At 41.5% G+C, this 18,126-nt stretch overlaps 1 protein-coding gene across 3 annotated transcripts in view; it reads right to left on the bottom strand.

Moving 5' to 3' along the window:
* Window positions 1-18,126, bottom strand: part of CYP7B1 (cytochrome P450 family 7 subfamily B member 1) — a 130,751-nt gene that overhangs the window by 22,163 nt on the left and 90,462 nt on the right. For all 3 annotated transcript variants that reach the window (XM_074577137.1, XM_074577136.1, XM_074577138.1), the window contains exon 2: window positions 226-362. In XM_074577137.1, coding sequence (XP_074433238.1) covers window positions 226-362 — 137 coding nt within the window. The remainder of the gene's footprint in view (window positions 1-225; window positions 363-18,126) is intronic.

Raw genomic sequence — 18,126 nt, forward strand, 5'->3', positions numbered from 1 at the left:
GTCAATACACATATATACCTATAGCTGTATATAAATCCCCATGCTCATAATTATATCCTATGGACACTTATTATGCATACAATTCATGTGAATTTAAGTGATTTTTATTGGCCTATACTACACAAATATGTTTTTGGTTAAGGAAGATTCTAAACTAAACATTTGAATTAGTATTTAACTTCACTGACGGAAAAAAATCAAGAGAAATACTAAAATATTTCTCACCGGCAATATGTACAGTGAAAATATCTCCAAGTTTCTTTTGTTGATCCAGTAAGAATTTGAAAGCATCTTTTCTAAAAATCAAAGCCTTCCCAAGGTAAGGAATCCAGCCATTTATTAGCGGGGGCTCTCCAGTCTTCCTGTTAAAAACAAACAAACAAACAAACAAACAGGAATTCACTTTGGCATGAGAGCAACTCATCTTTACATCTATTTCTATATTACACTCAGACCCGCCGTCTACATATATAATTCTTGCAATGTATAATATGTTGTACAGAAAGTTCTTCAGATATGATGGCAGGTTAAATCTAATCACCCCTCTGAGCACAGAAGGCTCTGTGTGGTGATTAGGAAAAATAAGTGGGAGAAATTGAGACGCATTTAACTACAGGTCGTCCAGTTATTACCATCAAGTTACGGACACAGAAAAATGACATTCGGTAGAAAATCTCCCAGCGAAGGGTCCTCTCATTTTCAGTATTTGGCGTGTCAGAGGAAGATGTATCGGAAGGCAATTATGACAGATTTAGGTAAATAGGACGCCGACATACCACACAAAACAACTAGCTTTACAGATAACGTTTTAAGAATTTCAGTTTACCAGCACACAGATGAGCTACCATTCTAACTAAACATCTTTAAAATATAGAATAATAACAGAGGCCAAACATTTACCATAATAAATCTTAGTCTCCGTATATTAATAGTCTTCTAAGCTAGGAACGTGTATGAACAGTTTAAGATGAAATTCTAGATACTGATGTTTGCGTTCCAGTCTAAAAAAGCAGCCACGGTGTGTTAGTTATGCTTATGGAATAGTATAAAATACCTTTTAAGAATCTCATAAGTTACATTTTTCTTTACAAGGGAAAAAAGGTTCCCACACTGTCCTATTCCTGACTGCAAGCAAATGTCTTTCTTTCGTGCTGGTCTTTAGTTGCTTGAATCTGATTTACAACAAAGAAACATAAAGCGTGCTTGCTCTGGAAAGGATTAAAACAAATATTCACGAACAACTCTGCTGCTACATCCCATCTGTGAAGGTGACTTATACTACATGCAGAACAACTCATTCTGATTAAACACAAGATATTTACTAGCTTGGATCTAATCAAAGATCAAGGGATCACAAGCTTTACTACTATCATACACAGCATGGATTTTTATGTAGCTGGATTAACCCTATCATAGTTACATTCTCCCTTGAACTGCTGTAACAGAAATGAAAAAAAAAAGGTCAACATGATATGCTGCATTTAAAATTTTTATTTTTGTAATTACAACTTTCTGAGCAGGAAATTACGAGGGATTTGATCTCGTACATTAAAAAGTTGCTATAAATTTAATTTACAGATAAACAGATGTGGCCAAACCAAGTTGCATGTCTCAATCTCTTCCTGTTTCACTGACTGCTAAGTCTGAATGTTAGTTTTCAGGAACATCCTTTTGTCCTCTGGGAAACTCGTAAACCTCCTGGTCCAAACCTGACAATCTCACAGCTGACACTTTTGCCCTGGCTTTTTGGTTTCCTTGGGTTTTGTGGCTTTGGGGTTTTTTTTGTTTGTTTTGTGGTGTGGGTTTGTTTTTTTTTTATTGTGGAGAAGGTAGAGTACCTCTTTTTTCAATACCTCCCATAAACCACTGCATTATCCATCCTCTAGCAGTCAAACACCACCACTATTTACCCAAGTCGTCCAGAAAACTTTGTAACGGTTAATTCTGTGTTAAGTGAATACAAGAAAAGAACTAATCTGAGATTACACGAGAGGGATCACCAGCCCTGGATGCATAACAGCCCACTCGATACCCTCAATTATCCTCTCCAAGCCCATAAAGAATCTGAATGATTTACCCAGTTTTTTCCCCCTCAGACTATTAAGTCCCGAGAGCGGCCTCCTTTCACTTCCCGGGCTGGACACAGCATCCCGTAAGTAGCATCCTGACAAATATTTAGATAGGCTTTTTTGTCATCTTCTAATTGAATGCATCTAATTTCACCCTCCACGTTCTGTCATTCGGTCAGAAGCTGTATTCTTCACAAGCTCTCTGCCGGGTAAAAAGGAGGCAGCTCAGAAATCCAGGGGAAAATTAACTTAATGCTCCAAGTCTGCGGGATCACATCAGGGAGACATTTTGCCATCGCAAAGACGTGAGGGTCATCGTTCGCTTCAGACATGTTTAGCTCAGCAGCAATAAGCTTAACACTGTTAAACACCGTGTCAAGGCTACGCGGCTTCCAGAGGAAAATATAACACCAGTTCAACTTACGACCCACAGCAGACTGATAACAGAAATGTGTCTTCATTTCTAGCTTTCCTTCCCTTTGGAAGATGGAGGTCATCTTCATGACTTATAGATGTCTGCCAACACACAGCAAAGAAAAGAGCGCCGCGTATATTTTAGTGCCTCCCAAAATACAACGCTTGGCTGCACAAACTTTTAAGCAGCGCGGTGCAGCTGACCCCGGCTTCCTTCAGGACTCTCACCCGCATCCCTGCTACCTCCAGACATTCCCACCGCCTTCAGATGCTACACTGAACCATTAAAAAAGCCCACAGAAACTTTTACTGGTTAATTAATTTGTTGACAAACTTTAATTCCGGACTCACAATTCACAGCTGTTGTAAAATTTGATAAATAGGCAAAATATTACGAACGTTGAAGTTAAGTCTTTCTCATGTTATAATATATAATTTTGTATCAAATATAAAATATAGTTAGGAAATATAAAAAAGCAATATGAAGTGTTCTGATGGCAATTTAAATCTGCAACTTTTTTAATTGAAGCATTCAGAACATTTTACCAGATTACCTTTTATTCAGTCCTAGTTTAACAGCTTAAATGCTAATTCTAGTTCTGATTCTGATTCTGATTCTAATTCTAATTCTAATTCTAATTCTAATCCTAATCCTAATCCTAATTCTAAATTCTAATTCTAATTCATAGAATCATAAAATTCATTTAACACACCCTGTAACATTCCCAGGCCTTTTCGCTCCATGTTCCTACGTTTTTTACAGATTGGGCTGGTTTTGCTTATATACAGGAATATCTTTACTTATCTAAGAAGCCTCTCTGAAGTCAGTAAGACTCAATGGACAAATTTCTCACATATGTGAGTGAATTTTACAAATAAAGCATCAGCAACATGTCCAATGCAATCTGTAAGTAGACGGATAAGTTACAAAGCGGAGGGAAAGCAACAGAGTTGTATCATCCATCATTGTTAAACAGATAATTTCAAATGGCACTATGCAAAAATCAGATGGCTACAAATACAGCCCGTAAATAGAATGAACAGATTTTGATAACTGTAATTTTTCTTTGCTTTCACAGAGAAAAGATACTGCCTTGTTAGCAAGTAATGAAGTTGAAATGTCTACTCGATCAAAGAAGGAAAGTTTTGAAGTTAGTTTACAGTTTCGTCAAGAGAGATTTTTTCAGCTCACCCAAAGCACAGAAGTCATTGGCTCAGGTGTGATTATTTAGCTACTGAGGTAAGGCGGTATTAAAAAATGTGGATGTCGTACCTGTGTTTCAGTTATGCTAAGCAGCAGTGATGCAACAAAGCAGGAGTAAAATTGTCCGCAACACAAATTATGTGAAAAGTAGATTAAAAAATGTATTTTTAAAATTCAACATCTCTAAACATTATGTTTTCAATTAGTGAAAGGGAATTATTTGGGAAACCCAAATAAGGTAATTTGTTAAGCTCTATGAACGTTAACATAATATTTTTTTAATCGTAAAAAAATAGCCTAAAGATTCACAGGCAAACAGACTTTGTCAATGTTATCTCTCATAGAAATATCGTTGCTTTATAAAAGCACACAAGACTATTCTTTTGCTGGTTACACCACTTCGGCTCCTCTGCAGTGTAGGGAATAGGATGAGTGTAAATAAGAGGAGAATCCTTCTCATTTCACTGGTTATTTGTATTCCAAAGGAGCAGATGCCTTCCAAATTATGCAAAAATCCACAGCTCATCTCATACTATAGCAGATGAACAGGTTAATTTTTCTCTTTGCACATAATAAATCATAAGTGCTTTAACACCCATAGTCGCATTTCATGAACATAAACCTTCTGTTTAATAATGTCTGTTTACAACTAGAATCAGACATACAGTAATCTCTTGCCTGGGATAAACATTAATCCAGATCTGTCTAGAAAAATTATACAATTCATTACCATAAGTAATCTCTATTGTGCCCTGTGCTTAACCTTCATCTTTTTTTTTTCCCTGTCCTATAATCTTGCAAATCCACTGGTGGTGTATGATTGGCATCTGGTGTTAACGCAGCCTTCGCTGCACACAGCACAGCTGAAACAGCCCGACACGAACACGTCACTCTGCAGGGTACCGCAGGTTCAGCTGACCACTTCTCAACAACTTTCACCACAGGGCGAAAAAAAAACCAAAACCCAAGCCAGGGAGAAAAAGGTCTAACAATACCCTTTGCCACAGAGGAGCCATTTTCACTTTCCAAACCATAGTTACCATCCACAAAAATTAAAGGTATCGGTCTGATTTTCCCATAGCATCTCTAGTCAAACCACAACATCCCATGTCCAGGCTGGAAGACACCGTGCCAGGGGACTTTAAGGAATGGAACTGGATGGGTACAGAAGTAGAACAAAAGCTATTATGAACATGTCAAAGCAGTCTGAGATTATTCACAGGCTCGATCACAATATTTAAGCAACAAGACATGACAGACAGTGTCTTTCCAGGGGCTTATGAACACTCTAACTGTGAGGAAAAGAATGAGGCCAAAGGCTTCAACCCCAAGAAAGGTAATCCCCAGAAATGTGGTGTCTGCAGTGTCTTCTTGTATTATGAGAGAGAGAACACAGGAAACTTAGGACAGGAGAAAGCCAGTAAGTCCACTTTCCTCTTTTTTTAATTTAGCAGTTCCAGTTCTTCCCCAGACCTGCTCATAGCATTAGGTGTTTTGTATCTGTGAGGACAGAAAAAAATATTCTCATACAAATATTTGTCCACAAAGCAATTTTTTGATACTTATAAAATTATGCATGCCTTAAATAATTGGTCTAGATTACCTGCCCCAGTGACCTCCTGGAACTCTGAATTTTCCAGGTTGAATACATGCGGTATGAAAAAGTATTCCCTGCAGAACAAGGTTAGCAATATACGGTCTTCTACTTTTGAATTCTCAGCTCAAACACTTCCTACAGAGGTAAGGACCACACGCTGCTCCTATCTGATCACTATTTGGAGGCTTATGTGGAGTAAATGGATGCATCAGGCCAAGTCTTGACAAAAGAGATGCAGACATGGATTGACTCAGCGAAGAAGAAGAAACAAGAGCCCTGGGATGGAAAAAACTTCATGCTGACGCCGCCCATACTTTCATCTGGGTAAAGTGATTTCATGCTGCAGGATGGATAACCTTTTTTTTTTTTAATTAAGATAAAGATCACTCATAAAAGAAAAGGAGAAAGACTCAGGAAAAATTAGCAAATACACTTTTGAGCACACCAAGGAGAGAAGAGTATATCTGCTCTCCCAAAAAGAGCAGTAGAGCAAAGACAGACTCTAGTGGTGATGTGAGACAAACTAGGAGATATGCTGATGAAAACAAACCAATTAACCAGTGAATATAGTGATTTTTTTTTTTCCACAGAAAAATGCAAACCTTTTGTTGAAAGTTTTTCATGTCAAGAACTTCTGGGATTTTAATCAAAATACTTTTTTTTTCCTGTAAAATCATACAAGGTTTTTGTTGCTAAGATCTCTAATGTGTTGTAATCTGATCATCACAGGAGCCTCTTCATTTTTCCCCTCTTCTAGTAATTTCCTTTGGGTCATCCCCAAATATAAAAAAAATACCACTACTCAACAATTCATTCAGTACTTCTGAAATCCTGCCCTCTATGAAATCTTATTCCTGTGCTATTTTTTAGGTGACGTTATCTCAACACACTGTAGTTTCACATTGTACGTATCACCTCTTCACACTTCAAAGTTGTGTGTTGAAGGAGACATTCATAAATTCAACAACTGTTTGTATTGACTGGTTGGGACATGGCCTAAAAAGGCTGGGGTAAATACCATCACAGGAAAATTGTCTGAACAGTTTAAAAATGGCAATCCACCAAAAACGCACTTTCAGCTCAGACTTTGTCAGAGGCTGAAAATTCCCAGAATGGTCCTACACAAAATGTAAAGTTTCATAACAGCTGGGATAGGAGTCATGGTGAAGACAAGACCTGGCCAATACGACAATAATTCAGCAACTTTCACTGCTTATGGCCCCATCCTTGAAATCCTACTTTGTTTCTGCTCTGAGTGAGGTCAATAAGAGCAGCCACGACAACTCAACATTTTCCACGATCAAGCCCAAGGTTATCTTATTAACTCTTACATTTGAGATCACTTGCCCAGACCACGGTCTGCCTTGATTCAGCTTTAATCAAAGAAAAAAGGGCTAGGAAGGGATGATAGAGGTTACTTATGCTATGCCTCGTATCCCAGATGGGGTGCTGTGCACCAGTATCTTGCCTCATATTTGTCTATGCTGTTCTTGAAGTTACTCAGTAACGGAGTCTCTACAGTCTCCCCAAGCAATCTGTCCTTATTATCAGGGAGTTTCTCCTCACATTTAACCTTTATTTTCATGTTGTACCTCATTCTGCCTCTGAAGGATAAGAGAATAAATGATTCCCTTCACTTCAGCAGGAGCCCTTAATGTATTTAAAGGTATTTATTATGTTCTCCCTTAGTCTTCTTTAGATTAAACAACCTCAATTTCTTCCAGTATTTCCTCATGACTATTCTCCAGACCTCTACATACTTATGTCACTCCCTTCTTGATTTTCTAACGTTAGCCCATGCCTTTCTGTACGGCAGTGTCCTGCACTGAGCTCAGCAGAGCAATTACCTCTTCCATCTTGAGGGCGACGCACCCAGCTTTGCCTCCTAGCACAACCCCGGCTTTCTCTGCAAAATCACCACCGTCTTGATAAAATCCCAGGCTGGGAACCATTACAGCCCTCAGCCTTTTCCCAGAGAAAAGATTGTGGTCCTGTCCAGATGCTGTTGATTAGTCCTCTGTGTGTTCCAGTTCGCCATGAGGAACGCTAATCCCTCCTTTGCCGGCTTGCAGCCGCTCCTCTTTTGGTATTATCCACAAACATAAACACTTTTTTTCCTGTATTCGTCTGAGAAGGATGGGATCAGAATATGAAGTCCACCAGTATTTCCTTTTACCACTATCACAAACGTATTTATGCTGCACACTGACTTTACCTAAGAGAACCCAACAGCTCTCCCCTAACATCCATCTCTTTCATAAGCCATTTCTGCACTTTAATATACTGCCTCGCTGCAACACATGTTAAAACTGTACACAGTAAGTAGCTCATAGTAGGAAATCATATTAACCGTCTGGCCTAGAAATGACAAGTGAAGTGTGGATAGGAATGTCAGCACTCCCCACAGAAATATATTCAAACAGGCAGAAATCATTCCTTACGTAATAAAGAACAAACAAATAAATTCAGGAAATCTCAGAAACAGTGGTGGGACATTATCACATTTTAAAAACCCTGGTAACAAGGAAAGCGAGGAGAATGTCAGATGGAAAGATATTGCCACTTCTGTGTGCAGCAACTGTATTTTCTTTGAGTATGTAGCACACAATTTCAGAAGTAAAAAAACCAAAATTGTAAAAATCAAGTATTATTTCCTATAAAACTGTATGAATGCTAAATAATGCAGGATGTTCATTAGAACAAAAAAGGTAATGAAAATAGAGCCTTCATTTCATGTAACTGAGCTGTCCAGAAGTTTGGTATCTTGGTTAAGCCGGACATCTTTTAAATTCTCTATAACCACTAGAGAGAAAAGCAATGAATGGAAGTATTGGTCTTTATTAACAATACAGATAGGTTAGAATTGATCATTCAGTTAGCAAAGAGAGGATGACTCCCTTACATTTCCCTAATTCTGTCATATCTCTTCCCACGTTTGTTTTTTTACATCAGTTTTCCTGGACCACTCAACCACAAAGTTTTTTCTCCCCCGCATGATCCCTCTGTGTCCTTTCACCCTGGCCGCCCATCCCTCCCGGGGTGGCTCCATGGACCTGCCACCACCGCTCAGCTCCTTGGCTCACCCACTGTTAACTTCCTTCTCAACCCAAGCTCCTGCTGAGATCTGGGGAGCCTCTGCCCCCGTCTCCTGCAATACATTCTTAGTCCAGATATTGTCCACCTGCTTCCACTTCCAGTTCATCCTCCGTCAAATCCCTTCTTGAATCCTGACCACCAGTGTCACCGTGGCAGAGCACATACATCCTGCATTGGCACAGAGAATTGCGTACGGCTGTTGGTGAGTCTTGTCCAGTTTCCCCGCCATCCTCCCCTGCCTGCCCATACCCATCTGTTGTCTCCTGCCTTAGACAGAGATAGGAACAGCCTTTCTACAGTTTACGTCTACACTGTTCGTTGCAAAATTGATCTTAATTCGTGAGATCGACCAGTAGTGACAAAATCACTCCCTCTCTCCATTTCCCCTTCCAGGGAATATTAGCCATTTTCAAGAAGCAAGCACAATTCAGAATGCATGTGTGTGTGTACGTGTGTTTATGTACATGTGTTTATGAACACAGGTTATGTGTCTATAAGCATACCTATTTGTATATATGCACACACATATGCATATGTGCAAACAGCGAGCAATTTCACCATAGGAAAAACTGAGTGGTGTTGCAATTGTTTTTGTAACGGTAACACAAACATTTAGTTTTATTGCAATATTTAGTTTTATTGCAGCAAAATTCTGATGTTATAGCCGTGGTGGTATAGTGAGTATCAGTCCCACCCTCTTGACCTGAGTGCATTATAAACCGTTATAGGCCAACAATAGAGAGCTGAAGAAAACTGTTCTCTCCCTCGCTCTGTCTACCACGCACAGGATTTTCAAATACCAGCAGCCCACTCCTGATTTAGCGAAGTAATTAACAAGAGAAATGGGTCCACTTACTCTGTCTTAAAATTTGCATGCACATAGCTTTATATGAATAAAAAATTTTGCATTTAATCTGTAAAAAAGATTGCAACACAGCTATGAAGTCTTGAATTAACGATTTCATGACTCCCACAGTTATGGCCATGCATTCCCCAAGTGGAAGCCCAGCAGCACGTGGCGACCTGAAAGCAATTTCCCTCCTCTCCCCCATGAGCTTCAGATGTCAGACATTTCATGAATCGCATTAACAGAATTCACAGTCAAGACATATATGTTTTGCTCAAAAATGTACTGAAAAATTCCAAAGTATAGTCTGAACAGTTGAATAAATACAAAAATATCCAAGGTACCTTACTTAGTACACTTATTTGTAAATAATACACTGGGAGAAGGTACCTAATCCTGTCACTAACGCATATATCACAGGAAAACAGCAACTGAATACTATACTCAGGTGACTGTTTCAAAAGCCTTAATGCTTGTAAGATGAACCTGGTATTAGTAGGTCTTCTTCCCTTTTAAAGAATTATACATTCTGGCTTCCCAGATCCTTGTTTTCTCTCTTTTCTTCCCAGTGCAACAAGTCTGTTGCACGTGTTAAGGGAAACAGTCTTGTAACCTCTCCATTACACGCTCATTCTCTCCTGCTTCACCTCCTTCTGCCACCAGCCGAGATTAACATCTCAGTTTCTCCATTAGAACTGATTTTACTTCTCTCAGCAGAGACTATAGGTGATTTATTTCAGCAGAAAGCACGCTGCAATCTGGACTCATCCTCTTTTGCTCCTCAATAGTTGCAATAAGTCCTTGCAAGGTGTGTTTCTACGCTCTTTCCTCAAATCCCTCTTCTTCTTCCAAAACTTCCCCATTCCGTTTCCCATGTCCCTTGCGCCCTTTCCCTCCTTCTCCTCTTCCCCTGAGCTCTGCTCCAGCTCTGCCCCGTCAGCAATAGCACACGTGGGGCTTTTTCAAGATGGACTGTCTCGTAGTTGGGATAAATCCTGTCCCCGCCTTAACAAGCAGCCACAATTAGGGAGCAACAAACCGGATTGATTACTTGCAAATTTATTTTCCCAGGGGTGGTAGTGATACTTTTCACATTACTGTGCATACGAGTGACATCCTTCTATAATTCATACTACATGCTATGTAACACCAACCCAATGGAGTACCTAGTCTGAAGTGAGCAGATAGGCAGTCCTTTCCTGACTACATTTACATTCCTGGGTAGGACAAGCCTGAAAGCAGATCTCTCATTATGAAGGAAATTCTGAAGTATCTTGAAACATTTTTATTTTTAAAGATTTTAAAAAAAACAAACTTCAATATATTTCCCACAAAACAGCTGCTCCTCAATTTTATTTAGCAAATATCAGAATGAAGACAGTCGCAGCCTTCTCAGCATACAGTGCCCACAGCTTTTCTGAGGATGCCAAAAGGACTGATGAGAAGGATGGTTGTGCCCTCTCCTCCTTGGGTGGATTTGCGGAGCCGCCATGCAGACACCCTGTGAGACGGGCGGTGGTGGGTCGTGCGTCTGTCCCGCTTTGAGGTAAAACAAAACCAATCTTTTTTTCCCAGTAATTTTACTTTTCAGCTAAGCCTCTTGTAACCAACTAAACTCTCTGAAATTAATGGCACATTTTTCCAACAGCATCCGCTTCCAGAGTGATAGGACCTGATTGTTTATAATTTATACCAAGGAATGGTATGCAGAGGGGCTCTAGCTTATACTTATTGCTATAACAACCAAGGCCAGCTAACTTCGTTATTTGCCCTGTTGGAGGGTTGGAAATGGAAAAGCGTAGAGGGGTCCCACCTGCAGGGAGGCGCGGACAGGACAGGTGACCCAAAACTGACCAACAGGGTATTCCACCCCATCTGCCCCACGCTCAGTATAAAAGCTGAGGGATCAAAGAGTCAGCCCTCTTTCTTCAATGGCTGGTGTCTGTTCATCTGCCTTTGACCCCCATCCGTGCATTCCTAAATGCGGATCCGGAATCCAGTTCCAATCCATTGCTGAGTCCAGTCTGGGACTTGCCCTGTGCCTGACAGTGACATGATCGTCATCCTGGGAGCTCCATACAGTTTTGTATATATTGTGTATATTTCACTATTTTCTTTTTATTCTTTTATTAATATTTTCATTAAAGTAGTTTAGTTTCTTTTTAAACTCCTAAGTCTCTTTTCTCTCTCATCCTCCTCTCCCTGAAGGGAGATGCTCTCCCTTCTCTTAAGGGCAGAGAAGTAAAAGAGAGCATCTGTCGTTCGCTTTAGTGGTCAGCCCAGCCCAAACCGCGACAGAATCTCACAGACAATCTCTGCCCAACCTCCCCCTGGGGTGCTCTCATCTGCTTTCCCCTCTCCTGAGCCTAAAACTCTTCTGAGCCCGTAACAGATTTAACATGTATTAATGTAAGAGCTTCAGTGTATTGCCTGAAAACAATGTTATGATGCTTGGAAAATATATTCCTTTAATTGATCTGCAGCTGCCCTTCTTAAATATTTATGTAAACTCTATTGTGCCCAAGGGCATAAGGGTTCAACCTAAATGAAGCTCCTGGTCTTGTACCTGTTTGAGTTCTCTGGAATGTACAGTATCCTTGTTAGTTTTAGGCAACCTATCTAATTCCAGTTGTAGGTAAATAAAGAATACATGTTCATTCCGCAGTCACAGAATGCTAAAATACTATTAATTGGAGATCATAAGATGGAACAGTAACTGAGACGTTGTAGGTTTGAACATGTTTTAAATCCCTCTGCTGTGAAAGATGGAGTAGAAAATATAAACACAATTCTCATTTCTTTAATTAAATTGAGTAAATGTCAACTTGGGGACTGTAATCAGAGACATTACAATTGCAAATGAATTCTTGTTTCATTGTTTTCCTAAATTGTTTCCTGCGTAAAATAATATTTGGGTTATAAAAGGATCACCTTTCTGAAGAGTCCAAGACTTGTCTGTTCTAGATTTACTTAAATATATTATCCTTTTTTTTTTCTTTTTTTCCTAAAACAGATACCATCCAATTGCATAATTTCCTACTTCGCTTCAAGGGTACAGGATAGATTTAAACTCCCCGGTGCAAGTAACAGTAATTTCCATTTTCTGTCAGGCAAAAGGCTTGAATTTGAAAATTAGAAATTTCATTTAAGAAATGTTCAATATTTTCCATCCAGCTATTCCAACTGAGTACTACTATACCTGTTTTGAAGCCCCACATAATGAAATGCTGAATCCCAAACAGCAGATGAAGCACTGTCATTTACTTGTTTGAGATATTTTGTGATCTGATGATTTCTCCTCACATATTTTAGTCAGGCACCTTATGTATCATTGTTGCTTTATGTTTTCTATACATGGGACACAAAATTCATAGCAGTGTCAAAGCTTCATGAAAACTTAAAAGTTTAAAACATTTCTGTTGGGGAGATAATGAGCTTTATAGGTTCTAATGAAAAGAAAGTGGATGCAGACAGAGAGAGACAAAGATACAGGACACCTCATCCACGTTACTCTGCAGAAACAGATGCAAACTTGGGACTACAGCCAGGTGGCTCACCCATTCATCAGTTCCCTTGCTAAAATGCCACTCGTCTGGTACAGAAGCCATAGGTGTGGCTGTCTTAAAGTACACTCAAGCGTGCTCTCTCATGTGGCTGGCTACTTGGCCCAACAGCTAACCCATTTGCACCTCGAATTTTGCCATAGGACTGATGCTGAATAGACAGAACAGCCCAGATTTCTTCCTAGAAGAGCCTTAATATTGCTTGCCAGAAGACCGCTGGATCTGTAGGAGGTCTGAAAATCCTCTAGCTCAGGTTGCCAGTAAAGTTGATAGGAGATGCTGGGTCTTGTGAATGTCCTGGACATCAGATGCTGCTGGGATGAGCCACCTCAGATAGATAGTGTGCAATCTTATTTCCATCTGTATGCCTGAATTCCAAAACACGTACTTCCCATTGTCCCAGTATTTGAATATTTGGAATTCAGTCAGATTCTGCAGTTTTTATTTGTTCCAATTGAAAGTCTTACAAGTACAATGGACTCTCATTATACCAAAAGGTGGACATCAACAGCATCGTAAACTGATGGAGAAATGTGCAAAATCTGGAGTCACTGAAATCAATATTGGCCTGACTATTCAGACTAATTGTGAAAAGATTTCATGTTGTGTGCTGTACTGAGAAGTCAGGTATGGGGTGCGTCCTGAATTTCATATTAAAATCTCCATGCTGTCCCGTTGTTCATAAACAATTGGTGACATTACAGGGATGACACGGAGTGCATCAAAGGCATGGCCAAGGCTGCATTGGCCATGCTGAGTTTTGTTTTGAGGGTAGGCAGGATCCTGAGTAACAGGGTTTCCTAACTATACCTCTACCTTGGTTATAAACTTGAGTCTTTACAGAAGGAATTTAAGTTCTCCAGCACCAATAATTTTTCCATTTATATGCTGTATTATGTACCTTTGACTTTATTATTTTTCAATTAGAAAAAAATCGTAAGAAAATGAAAATTAGAAACGAAAGGTTATCAGTAAAAAATTTTAACATTTCAATTCCAAGCATTTGTACCATTCTGATCCAACGTAGCCTTCTGTTAATGATACATCTGTCATTTTATTGACACCCCTAAAGAGCTTTATTCTCTTTTCTAATTAAGAGACAAAGCTGATTATGTCAATCTATGAACTGACATCTGAGTGCTTTTGTTATAATGTAAGAAGCAACGAATATGACTATTGTTATGCTAAAACAAAAAACTTGGGAATTTTAGCTGGGAAACCCAAGATAGCAAAATATATAATGGTTAAATGAAAACAGATTCTTGCTATTCATGCAAAATGCACATGTGATTGTATTATATAATTAAATGAAGATACTGTGCGAAAAATTAATTCCCAGTAATAGAAAACATAAAGCAACAATGATACATAATGTGCCTGACTAAAATATGTGAGAAGAAATCATCAGATCATAAAATATCTCAAACAAATAAATGACAGACTAAGCCATCAATCCTCATGGAAAAATTAAGCTATTAAATAATCCAAAATGCTTGCATGTCAGGACATGATTTCAGCTCCATCCTGCTGTTAAATCAAAGATACCTGCTCAGTGAGCTCTCCCATGTAAGGGAATGCATCTGGAAGTATTCTCTAGTAATTGGCAGTGCAGAGAATATCCAGTTTTCATCACTTCCACCAAGCTACCATAAACTTTCCTCTGGTCTGAGAACCAGAACTAGCTGCAATGACTGCTCAGCCTGGTGAACTGATAAGTATTTCTAAGACAATACTGTGGATGGGATGAAATGCTCGCCACTGCAGGAAGGTCTTTGCGTTTGTATGGACACAGGTAAGACTCTGGTACAATCTCCCACACGCCAGCATTAATGGCTGCAATCTATCCTACCCAAAAAGGCCAGGGAGAAGACTGCAGCAGGCAAATCCGACAGAATCAGATGATTTTCAGTATCACAGAATCACAGAATGGTAGGGGTTGGAAGGGACCTCTGGAGATCATCTAGTCCGACCCCCCTGCCAGAGCAGGGTCACCGACAGTAGGTTACACAGGAACGCATCCAGGCGGAGTTTGAATGTCTCCAGAGTTGGAGACTCCACCACCTCTCTGGGCAGCCTGTTCCAGTGCTCTGCCACCCTCAAAGTAAAGAAGTTCCTCCTCATGTTTAGGTGGAACTTCCTATGTTCAAGTTTGTGCCCGTTTCCTCTTGTCCTGTCACTGGGCACCACTGAAAAGAGCCTGGCCCCATCCTCCTGACACCCACCCTTTGAGTATTTATAAGCATTCATAAGATCCCCGCTCAGTCTTCTTTTTTCCAGACTGAAGAGACCTAGGTCCCTCAGCCTTTCTTCATAAGAGAGATATTCTAGTCCCCTAATCATCTTTGTAGCCCTTTGCTGTACCTGCTCCAGCAGTTCCCTGTCCTTCTTGAACCGGGGAGCCCAGAACTGGACACAGTACTCCAGGTGCGGCCTCACCAGGGCAGAGTAGAGGGGGAGGATGACCTCCCTTGACCGGCTTGCCACACTCTTCTTGATGAACCCCAGGATGCCATTGGCATTCTTGGCCACAAGGGCACATTGCTGGCTCATGGTCATCCTGTTGTCGACCAGGACTCCCAGGTCTTTTTCCACTGAGCTGCTTTCCAGCAGGTCAGCCCCTAACCTGTATTGATGCATTTTGAGATGTTAACAGTTTTCAGACTCAAAGATAACATGAAACAGTTTCCTTCTTAGTTGTGATTAAAGGCAACAGACAGAAGTTATATGTCTCTTCTGGCAGCACTAGATCTTCAGGACCACTGCCGGTGCTGACGGTCCTGGCAGAAAAGCATTGAATCCTTTCCAAGGAACTCCACTGATCCCATGTAAGAGGTTCCAGATGATGGTACTGTGTGTCCTCAGGACAGAGCTTAAAGTATTGCAGACTGACACAGCTCTCCTGGCATCAACTGAGCTCTGTTCACAAACAGAGAAGGACTAGTGGGAGATGTGATGGTCGGAGGCCGTCTTGGGTTTAGTGATCATGAAATGGTCAAGTTTTCAATTCGTAGAGATGTAAGGAGCGGGGGTAGCAAAACCTCCACCTTGGATTTCCGGAGGGCGGACTTTGGCTTGTTCAGGACACTGGTTGAGAGGGTCCCTTGGGAGATAGTCCTGAAGGGCAAAGGGGTCCAGGAAGGCCGGACGCTCATCAAGAAGGAAATCTTAAAGGCCCAGGAGCAGGCTGCCCCAAGTGTCGCAAGTCTAAAGGGCGGGGAAAATGGCCAGCCTGGATAAACAAGGAAGTTTTGATGGGACTTAGGAATAAAAGGAGGGTTTACTACCTTTGGAAGAAGGGACAGGCAACTCAGGAGGAGTACAGAGATCTCGTTAGGTTATACAGAGAGAAAATTAGGAAAGCAAAAGCCCAGCTGGAGCTCAACTTGGCCACTAACATTACGGACAACAAAAAAAGCTTTTATAAATACATCAACAAAAAGAGAGCCAGGGAGAATCTCCATCCCTTACTGGATATGGGGGGGAAAGTTGCAACCAGGTACGAGGAGAAGGCTGAGATACTTAATGCCTTCTTTGGCTCTGTCTTCAATAGTCAGAGCAGCTATCCCCAGGGTGTTCAGCCTCCTGAGCTGGAAGATAAGGATGGAGAGCGGAACAACCCACCCATAATCCAGGAGGAAATAGTGAATGATCTGCTTCTGCACCTAGACGCACATAAGTCTATGGGGCCAGATGGGATTCACCCAAGAGTACTCAGGGAGCTGGCAGGAGGGCTCACCAAGACTCTCTCCATCATAGGGGAGGTGCCAGATGACTGGAGGGTGGCTAACGTGACGCCCATCTACAAGAAGGGTTGGAAGGAGGATCCGGGGAACTACAGGCCTGTCAGCCTGACTTCAATACCAGGAAAGATCATGGAGAGGATCATCTTGAGTGAGCTCTCACGGCAAGTGCAGGGCAGCCAAGGGATCAGGGCCAGCCAGCATGGGTTTAGGAAAGGGAGGTCCTCCTTAACCAACCTGATCTCTTTCTATGACCACGTGACCCGCCTTCTGGATGCGGGGAAGGCTGTGGACGTTGTCTATCTGGACTTTGGTAAGACCTTTGACACCGTCCCCCACAGCATTCTCCTGGAGAAGCTGGCGAATCATGGCATAGACAAGTGTACTCTTCACTGGGTTAAAAACTGGCTGGATGGCCGTGCCGAGAGAGTTGTGATTAATGGGGTGAAATCTTCTTGGCAGACGGTCACCAGTGGTGTCCCTCAAGGCTCAGTTTTGGGGCCAGTTTTGTTTAATATCTTTATCAATGATCTGGATGAGGGGACTGAGTGCACCCTCAGTAAGTCTGCAGAAGACACCAGACTAGGTGGGAGTATTGATCTGCTTGAGGGTAGGAAGGCTCTACAGAGGGACCTGGACAGGCTGGATCGATGGACCAAGGCCAATTGTATGAGGTTTAATGAGGCCAAGTGCCAGGTCCTGCATTTTGGTCACAACAACCCCAAGCAATGCTACAGGCTTGGGACAGAGTGGCTGGAAAGCTGCCCAGCAGAAAAGGACCTGGGGGTGCTGGTGGACGGCCAGCTTAACATGAGCCAGCAGTGTGCCCAGGTGGCCAAGGCGGCCAACAGCATTCTGGCTTGTATCAGGAATAGCGTGGCCAGCAGGAGCAGGGAAGTGATGTTGCCTCTGTACTCGGCACTGGTGAGGCCTCACCTCGAGTGCTGTGTTCTGTTCTGGGCCCCTCTGTACAAGAGGGACATTGAAGTGCTGGAGCGTGTCCAGAGGAGAGCTACCAGGCTGGTGAGGGGTCTGGAGACCAAGTCGTATGAGGAGAGGCTGAGGGAGCTGGGCATGTTTAGCTTGGAGAAGAGGAGGCTGAGGGGAGACCTCATTGCCCTCTACAACTACCTGAAAGGAGGTTGTAGAGAGGTGGGGGTTGGCCTCTTCTCCCAGGTGAATAATGACAGGACCAGAGGAAATGGTCTGAAGTTGTGGCAGGGGAGGTTTAGATTAGATATTAGGAAGAATTACTTTACTGAAAGAGTGGTCAGGCACTGGAACAGCCTGGCCAGGGAGGTGGTTGAGTCACCATCCCTAGAGGTATTTAAGAAACATCTAGATTTGGCACTTCAGGGCATGCTCTAGTGACAGAGATTGTAGGGGTTTTTTCTGTGTGTGTATGGTTGGACTCGATGATCTCAAAGGTCCTTTCCAACCATGAAGATTCTATGATTCTATGAAATGAATTACACCCTGAAGATCTAGTCCTCAGCTGCTGACTGTGTCAACCAGCGTTGACATACATCCAACCAACACATATATCTTTCTTTTTGCCTTTGAAAACTTCTGTTCTAAATTATCAGAAACAGCCAA

This window comes from Larus michahellis, chromosome 2 (genome assembly GCF_964199755.1).
Source record: "Larus michahellis chromosome 2, bLarMic1.1, whole genome shotgun sequence".
Classification (NCBI taxonomy): domain Eukaryota; kingdom Metazoa; phylum Chordata; class Aves; order Charadriiformes; family Laridae; genus Larus; species Larus michahellis.